This window comes from Anabas testudineus, chromosome 2, assembly GCF_900324465.2.
Source record: "Anabas testudineus chromosome 2, fAnaTes1.2, whole genome shotgun sequence".
Taxonomy (NCBI): domain Eukaryota; kingdom Metazoa; phylum Chordata; class Actinopteri; order Anabantiformes; family Anabantidae; genus Anabas; species Anabas testudineus.
Genome location: NC_046611.1, coordinates 7,093,315 through 7,102,554, shown reverse-complemented (window position 1 = coordinate 7,102,554; position 9,240 = coordinate 7,093,315). Strand labels below are relative to the sequence as shown.

The 9,240-nt window shown below is 40.3% G+C and overlaps 1 protein-coding gene across 1 annotated transcript in view; it reads left to right on the top strand.

The window, feature by feature from the left end:
* Positions 1 to 486: 486 nt before the first annotated feature.
* creb3l1 (cAMP responsive element binding protein 3-like 1) overlaps positions 487 to 9,240 on the top strand; it is a 28,631-nt gene continuing 19,877 nt past the window's right edge. Inside the window, exon 1 of the mRNA XM_026363985.1 lies at positions 487 to 900. Coding sequence (XP_026219770.1) covers positions 790 to 900 — 111 coding nt within the window. The 5' untranslated portion in view covers positions 487 to 789. The remainder of the gene's footprint in view (positions 901 to 9,240) is intronic.

Here is a 9,240-nt window from a genome sequence, read left to right as displayed (position 1 = left end):
ATCTGGAAGATACAGTTATTGGTGAATCGGCATCCTGGTCAGAAACTACATCATGGAGAAAGAAGAAGACTCCAGGTAAAAAGATAAATAAAATAAAAAAACTGTTAAAGAAAATGTTGTGTATTAATATTCAGTTTATTTTTATTACTAAACACTTTATTGGTGGATTTCCATCAAAAGTTCAGCAGGTAATAGTCAAATGGGTCAGTGAACAGGAGTATTTTAAGTGTTTGTGTGGAAACTTTAAAGACGGTAGAGAAAAAATAATTTAATTAAATTAAATCCTTTGTATCGACTTAAATTATTTATTTTCCATCGCTGACACTTTTTAAAGGTTTGTTATAATGATGTGAGTCGACAGAGAATTTATATTTGAAGCGTGTGCGCGGGGCGTGCTCGTTATTTGACGCCACGGGGCGGGGTTGACTGACTATTCACTGGCGTGTGTGTGTGTGTGAGAGAGAGAGAGTGAGTGTGTGTGTTTGTGTGGAGGTGGGAGACAGCTGCACACACACTCACACACAGCTGGATGGAGAGCGACGTGTCCGAAACAGCAGCACAACGATGCGAAACCTCGATATTTTTCAGGTTTGTCACTGAATCACAGCCGCAGCTGGACTCCGCTCCAGGCTCCGTGTGTTCACCGGGGTGGTGTGAATAACGACAGGACACTGAACACACCACCGCTTAAAAACAAACGCGCTTCGTTTTTAATGAGTTGACTTTAAGGTTTGTTGCCTTCACGACCAGTCCACAGAGCTACTGACCGTCAGACACACACACACAGACATGATGGAGTCTATCCTAGACAGTTTAACAGCAGAGAAACTCTACCCGTCCGGAGGGACCAACCTGTTGGACCTGGAGGAACTCAGCGACGGAGATTTCCTCACTAATGTGGTGAGTTTTCGTGCTGATTGCATTTATCACTTTGTCACTTTCCTTTCTTTAGCTGCTCTTTATTGCACAGTGATGCATTCAAACTCCGGTCGTGCTGCATCTTTCTGCTGCCTGCATTTGAAGTCCCTTAAATCAAGCGCACCCCTGCTGCCTGTTCCGCCCGGAGCCGGACCTCGGGAGGGCGGTGCAGTTATTAGATCCTGACTGACATCCGGGGCCCATACACTGTGTGTGTGTGTGTGTGTGTGTGTGTGTGTGTGTGTGTGTGTGTGTGTGTGTGTGTGTGTGTATAATAGTGTGAATCAACATGTGAGACTGGGAGAGCAGGCACAGGCTGGCAGGTTACTGGTTAACTTGTGTGTGTGTGTGTGTGTGTGTGTGTGTGTGTGTGTGTTTCAGCTGGCAGGTGTTGCCCTCCTCAGCAGCTCACCTGATGATTAATATGAAGGTGTGTGAGTGTATGTGTGTGTGTGTGTGTCAATGGGCATGCCCTGAACGAAATCTGGCTTGTGCACAGCTTGTGTGTGTGTGTGTGTGAGTCTTAAATATTATTACAGCTGAAACAACTGGCTCTGATAGACCAACTATTGTGATTATCATTTTAAAATCAATAATAATAAGTTAAAAATGTTTTTATCTAATTGCCTGAGTTTTTTGGTTTTAGATGATTTGGGTTGATAAAACAATATATTTAATGTTCTCCGTGGATCTGGGAGTATGAAATTAGCATTTTAACCAATTAATAAAGGAAATAATTGAAGCGTCTGCCTTAAAAGTTAACTTCACCAAGTTTCTACTTGCTTCCTATGGTTCTAAGGGGAAAAGTCCTCCAGATGCCATCATCTGGAGAAGGTTTCAGCTCAGATGATGTCATGTAGTGGAGTTAGATAGAACCAGAAAGATGTTTTAATATAGAGACAGCAGAAGGTTTCACACAATTCATACTAGAACCACACGCACTAGAGAGTGTATAAAGCAAGTTGAAAATGGGGGAAGTTGCCCTTTAATTGCCTCTATTGTAGTTATTAAATATGATTATTATTAATCAATGAAAAGACTAACTATTAGTTAACTCTTATTGATATCCAGCTACTAATACTCTATCAAATCACACTAAACTACAGCTGCTGCACCTCAATCACATAACACTCACAGTGTTGTGATAAAAATCTCCTGAGGTGACTGTGTAAAGATGCAGGTCCACACACAATTCAGCCTGTTAATGAAAAACCAGAGGGGAATTAAATCTCTCCTCTCTACATCACTAATCCCCCTCAAAAACCACCTGTTCCTCCCAATCCTCTCTCCATATCCGCGTCCAGTAACAGCAGGTTACCAGGACTACAGCTGCGTGCATCACCTCCTGCAGCACCTGACATTGCATCTTTAATTACAGCAGAGGATGAACTGTGGCTGTGACGAACAACAGGATGTGGTAGAGCTGAATCTCTCCTGTTAATCAATATAAATGTTGTGCAACAGGAAGCAACTACGGAAGAAAAAGTAGCCTGCAAACTTCTCCATAAATGCTAAAGGATCAATATGGGGGGGGGGGGTTGTTTTGTGCCAGTTTGGGCAAAAATGCTGCTCATATAATTATGTCTAAGGGGCAAAAAAGGACTGGTGAAAATGTATTCCTCCCCATCCTGCCTCGTTTTCAAGTGAACTGTTAGTGAACCTCTGCCCACAAAATGCCCAGTGACACCACCCTGCCCTCTGTGCACGCCTCCCCTGACCGAGCTCTGCACTCATAATTCACAGACAGGCTGAGAAACATTTCACCACTGCACGCTGAAAGGTTAACGATGAATTTCACAGTATCAGTAACCATATTAGCTGGAAGCACCCACTTTATTTCCCTTCTCTGACTTTTTTATTCCACTGTGTCACTCTCCCTTTTGTCTTTTTTAACAGCTCAGGTTTTTAAAGCAGGCCTCTATTCTAGTCTATGAGTCAGCCGAGCCGTCTGCTTGCGGTTTATTCCCCCCTGTCTCTGTTCTAAATAAAGTAGTCCACTCTGCTGTGAAGCCACCAGGCTGGGCTGTACCACTAAGGACATGGGAAAGGACAGCTGATTAGCTGTACTGCAAGATGGCACACACACTTAACCTATAATCTGCTCTTGCTATAGACAAGTGGTGATCGTGAATCGCAGCACCCAGATTCCACTGATGGACATGAACTGAATCAGAATATTCTCTGTTATAGAGGATATTTGCTCCATGATGGTGCATAGAGATGGATGAGGTGTTGATGTGAGCATGGTAGTAGGTATTAGCTCTCAGCAGTGCACAACTCATGAACGGCAGACGATGCGGTAAAATGACACTTCTATCTTGGTCTGTCGTTAACATGTACTGTATGTACACATCAATGTTACTTGTTTAAACCTGCATGAACCAATTTTTAGCCACTTTAGGACAGTGGAACTTGTTAGACAGTAGTTTCCTCTTATGTGTCCAGCTGAAAAATAGCAATAAAAACTAATTGGGAGTCATTATGTTCATAAAGTAGTTGCCAACTTTGTCTATTGGTGCTCTTTGGTGTTGGATAGGTTTATGTCAAACTGAAAAACTGCCTCTATATCTAGAAACAAAACTAATGAGAGCAATGAATGAATTGAATATAACATTTAAGTTGTGTGCATAAACCAAAACAATGAGCTGAAGCTAAAGTGCACCATAGAGATGCGAGGAACTGCACAGTCCACATTCTGTCTCTATTTCCCATTAATAACAACAGTTTTCTTCCATTGTTCATATTAAAACACACTAATAACCGCTTCAGATAGAGAACACGTGAACATGAATGCGGTGGCAGCTGCAGTTTTGCCCATTCAGACAGTGCTACAGCTGTGAATGAGTAATACTGGGTAAAATGTGCTGTTTAAACTAAATTTGGTGAATGAGGTTGATCATTACCAATGTCAGCTCATTGGTTTTTAATAAGGTGTCCTCAGTGGTGCAGTACCAGCTTTTGTTTACCTCCTTCACTACCGTGTCTGTCCTGGAGTTAAACAGGAGGAAGGACTCAGTGTAGATAAGAGTAGGAGTGGGAGGATGCAGAACATATTTTTTTAGTCATAGCTGATCTTTTTATGTTGATGGTTCACGTTCATGTTGGTCAGTGACATGTATCCAGCTCTGGTGTGATTGCTGCTGCAGTAAACTTGCTTAAACTTCTTCATCTCATCATCCACCTGCAGCTCTGATGTTGTTCTCCTCCGTGTTTGTTTTTACCAGACTGTGAGAGACCAACTCTGAATGATGACAACAGGTACATAGACATAGTCAGATTGGTTCAGTAAAAAAACAAACGATCCAATTCAATTGGGAGCAAAAGGATCCGATGTGAACGCAGCCTAAGCTCTGAGCATAAAGAACGATCCAGTTTCCAGTTGTGTGTAAACATCACAAACATCTAAATGATCCAGTTACTGAACTCTTCACCTGCTGCGAAATCGCACAAGGAACAAAACAACCTCAAGATGCACTCCCTGAAGCTTCCAACAACGTGACCATGGAGTAGACTCTAAGTGCCGTTTTATTGTTATTTTTATGTGCAATTCCTATCGAATGTGGACATGCCTTGGCCGAACAGATTTTTCGAAGCTCATTAATAACAACTGGCTCTGGTGCTGATCTGTTCTCATGATCCAGCTGCATCTTTGCGTCATGTGCACCTGAGCATTACACCACAATATCAAGCATCATGCATGGAAAACATTGTTTACCACCTACTGAGATCTTCTAATGGGCTACAACTTCTCTGCATGCAGCCTCTCCTAAACGCTGGAGGAGAAAAGAGTAGGGCTGCAACTGATGATTAAATTCATGGTCCATTAATCTTTTAATTATTCGGTCTATGGAAAATGAAAAAATAGAAAAAATCCAGATTTTCCCGAGATTTAGTCAAATTAATTGTTAAAGCTTAAAATGTTTTTAAGGAAAATTAAGTTATTAAAATAAATAATACTTTGGGCTCTAGAAAAGACTAATGTCCTGTTTTAGGAAAGTTTGACTGAAACAGTCAAATCAGGCAATAATACAGGCGCTGAGCTGGAATCTATTGAGTATAACGTCATGTGGGGGCAAGAGTGGTATTTTCTCAATTAATCAATCAATGGTGTGAAAAAAGCTGGATGTTTTTTTTTTTTTATATAAGCAACATCTTCAAGTGAGTTTTCTTTGTCAAAATGGGACAAAGAAAACTCACTTGTTGCTACATGAGAACAGAAATTCTCACATTTTAAGAAGCGACAAATTCTTATTCTTTACATTCTTAAGGTAGCTGCCAATAATGTTCTGCTGATTAATTAACTTACTAATTCCTAATTCAGTCCTCATGGTGTTTGGTTTTGGTGTGTAAATTAAAGCTGTAGTTCCAGTTTAAGTGTTTTCTATTTGATTCTATTTTACATTTGTACCAAAACCAAACTGATTAAATTCAGTCCTTAGTCCATGTTACGTATTTCAATATGACCTTTTGGTACTTTTTTTCTAATGCACTCTCCATCCCTAGTCTATTCTATTCTATCCTATTCTATTCTATTCTATTCTATTTTATTCTACTCTCCGTTCAGACCCTGTACTCCAGCTTTAAAAGGACACACCCACCTCATTTGCATAGTTACTGCCGATTGGCCGCTGAGCTTTCAGAAGGAATGTGTGCAGGCATGCAGCGTGTGTGTGTGTGTGTGTGTGTGTGTGTGTGTGTGTGTGTGTGTGTGTGAGAGAAGGAAAAATACTCAACTGTTTAAAGTTTTCTGTCTTAACACACACACACACACACACACACTTTGTCTTCCTTCTCTCTTAAATATAATTCTAGTGAAGCCAAACACAGGGGAGAACATTACGGTTCTCTTATCTGTGGCTGCCAGAGTTATAGGATAATGACATGATGTTTTCACATGTCTCAAAATTGCAGTTTTGTTTTACACTGTAAAAACAAAATCTCCATCTTCACCGTGTGCGTTTGCTTCATCTTTTTTTAAATGCAAACTGCTGCATTTGCAGTGATCAGATGCAGGAAATCAGCTAATGGTTATTTTCATTAACAATAAATTAGATTATTCATCATTTTGTCTATAAAGTGTAAAAAAAAAAAAAAAAAAAAAGTTAATGATTGTAATAATTTTCTACAGCTCTTCAGAACACATAATGTATGGCTCATTACCTCCACCCCTACTGATTAATCCTCTATTCAAAGTGTGTCTACCTTTTGGGCAGTCGTCGGTTTCAGACTGTTTATAGTATTAAAATCAAATCGGTGCATGTTAATAAATATAATCGTGATGGAACAAGTTCAAGTCTGCAGTGTTTCATTTATTAATCAAAAGAGAGTAAAATTAACAGTTATATGATGGTCTGTGTCAAAAAAATATGGCAGAAATTTTCTCTGTTTCAAAACTAATAGTACATAAATAACACAGTCTTTTGTTGAGAACATCTTTTATGGTGTGTTTTCCGCGTATTTTCCTTTTGGCTCATGATGTTCTGAAGAGTTTACGATTGTTTCCGTTGCAGTATTCCTGCCATGATGACATACACTTTTTGGTCTGGCCAAGGACCCTGGGAAGTACTCTGTCACAGTTTGTGAACATGTTTGATTCGCTGTGTGATCCCTGAGCTCCGATTCTGACCATCGTTCTGACTTCACATGCAGATCATTGTTGGTGATTTGGTCTTTTTCAGTGAGATATCCAAATGAGAGGAGAGGAGAGAGATGTGTTGAAAGTCAACACTGTTAATTACAGGCACAACAGAGTCGCTCTGTGTGTTTATAATTACTCCTTTCGTCTGTCTTCTCAGACTCTTCCCCTGTGTGGTTTACATCTCTGCCCCATCCCCCCTAATGACACAGCAGCACTGAAATAAACTATAAAAACTGTCAACTGCTTTTTAACAAGGTTTCCTTCCTTGTGTGATTCTTTTCCCAGTAGAGAGAGGGAAGTGTTTCAGGTAATGAAAGGTCCAGACCTCTGACTGCAGCTGTTCACAGCATCAACACTGAGCCACTGTGGGCTCATATAGCTTCCTGCCCTAATAACACCAATAACAGCTTCTCTGTATGTTTAGCACTGTGCTTACCTCAATAAGAGAAATCAAACAACTGCAAAGCTTCTGATAGTTTTAATAATTTCTCTTGGCTGCATCATGTCAGAGCCCAGTTTGGTTTGATGCACTCCATCATTCATCCATCTTCTCACAGTGGAAATGCACCTACAGGCTTTGTGCCTTTAAGAAACGGCCACATGCATCAATCTGGGAATTAGCATAATTTCTGCTTAACAGGAGAGTGAGGGATCATCGGGAGATATTAACGAAAAGGTCTGTACGTGCCCTGAGAGCACATATCAGCCAGAATAGTCTAACACATCTGCCTGGGTTTAGAAAAAGCAAAACGTGCTATGGGATTTATCAGGAGGGCAGGTAACATAGGCTCCAGATGTGTTGGGAGCAAAGAAGTGGATTAAAAAACGTTAACCTGGTACTGTGAATGTAGCTTAATAAACATGAAAGGACTCCTGCTTAATGCAGCTCATTTGAGATTATAATTGAATAAATTACGGCTCTCCTGTCATTAAACCAATTTCACCAAGATCTAGGAAAGTTTTCACTGTTTATTTTTGAGTAGCCCATTTAAATGTGATATATATTCCCTAATGGGGCAGAATAATCAGGGCAGTGTTGAGGCTATTTAAAGGGATATTGTTCCAACTTCCAACTGGAGGTGCAGCAGGGAACAGGGCAGCTCTGTCACTACTCCAGTGTGTAGCTGTGTTTGATTATGTTTTGAAAGGTTCTTTGACTGACTTTGAAATTAACATATATCTAATTGTAGCAAAAATGAAAAATCACTTGTTGTGGAGTGAGTAATATTTTAGCTAAGTTTGCAGATCTTGGCTACAGCCCCGCAAGACTTGTGCAGGACAGAGAGCCAGGTATGAAAGATCGTTGTATGTAGAATAAAAATACCGGCAGAAGTTTATGATTTATTTGGAAGTTGTGTGCTGGACTTTTCTTGACTCAGGAATAGCTGGAGCTGGAGCTGGAGCACCTACATGGAGCGAAGCCATCTTTAATGCTAATAATACAGCTTAATGATAAAATCTACAGCACCCCTCAAATCCCAGACTTTCCACCTCAGCCCACTATTTATAACTCAAACAAACTACACAAACTCAATACTCAGTTCTCTGTGTCTTGTTATTTTACCCACCATCCATATCTCTGCCTGCTGTGTGTGTGTGTGTGTGTGTGTGTGTGTGTGTGTGTGGTTTTATTAGACAGCTGCATGTGTCCCAGAGTTACACCACCGACACACTCCTCCTCCTCCTAAGCACAGTCACAAATAAACACTTACTCTGAGCATGTGTGAAGACGTGAACTACTTATATTTAAACACAATTTTATTTACAATTATACAAACTATACGTAACAGCAGTATTTCTCATGGCCTGTGCCCATTACGTGTACATATACTGTTGCTCTGCACAAACCTTCAAATCACTGTCTTTACCATGTCACCACACACCTCTCTACCTGCAGCAACAGACTCTCCTGAAGCTCTGATGCGTGCATCTAATTTAAAAATGAAGCCAAGAAAATCAATGCCAAATAAACCTTTATAGCAAGTCCAGTCCTATCTCTATATCCATAGGTGCAAGTACCACCTGAAAAAACATCCCTAAAGTATGTTAAGTCTTGGCTCCCTGCAGAAAGCTTGTGGCTACAACAGTACCACTCAAAAAATGCTCACATTTGCCTATTAAAATAAAAGGATGCACATGAAATGTGCAATCAAAACTGCTTTTGCAGCTTAAAATGAACACTATTAGATAGGTAGTGTGCAGTGTGTTTATCTGAGCTGCCTGCTGCTTGATGAGACTGTATGTGGGATTAAAAAGTAAAACAATGACACAAAAGAGGCTAAAATGCTTTGTAGAGCTGAGGGAAGCTGCAGAATTGTTAGTTGGAAAAGTAAAATTTGTATTTAATACACTAGATATGTCTTTATTGTTGCTACTGGATTCATTTTGTCTACTGTGACACGTCTGGCATATGTAGAGGTAATTTCCAGGAATTATTTTTGTGTTTGTTGCTAATCAAATCAAGTTATTTCTGTCTGTCTGAGGAGCCTCCAACCAGAGTTGACTGTAGTAATGGTTTCCAACGAACCCATCTGTGTAAGTGTGTATGCTTTTGTAAGACTAGGGTGACTCATATTGAGTGTGTGTATGTGTGTGTTTGTGTGTAAACCAGTGAAATCAGAGCACCATGCTGTCCCAGGCTTCCAGAACAACATCTCTCAGCTCAGTGACTCATTCATCCAGAG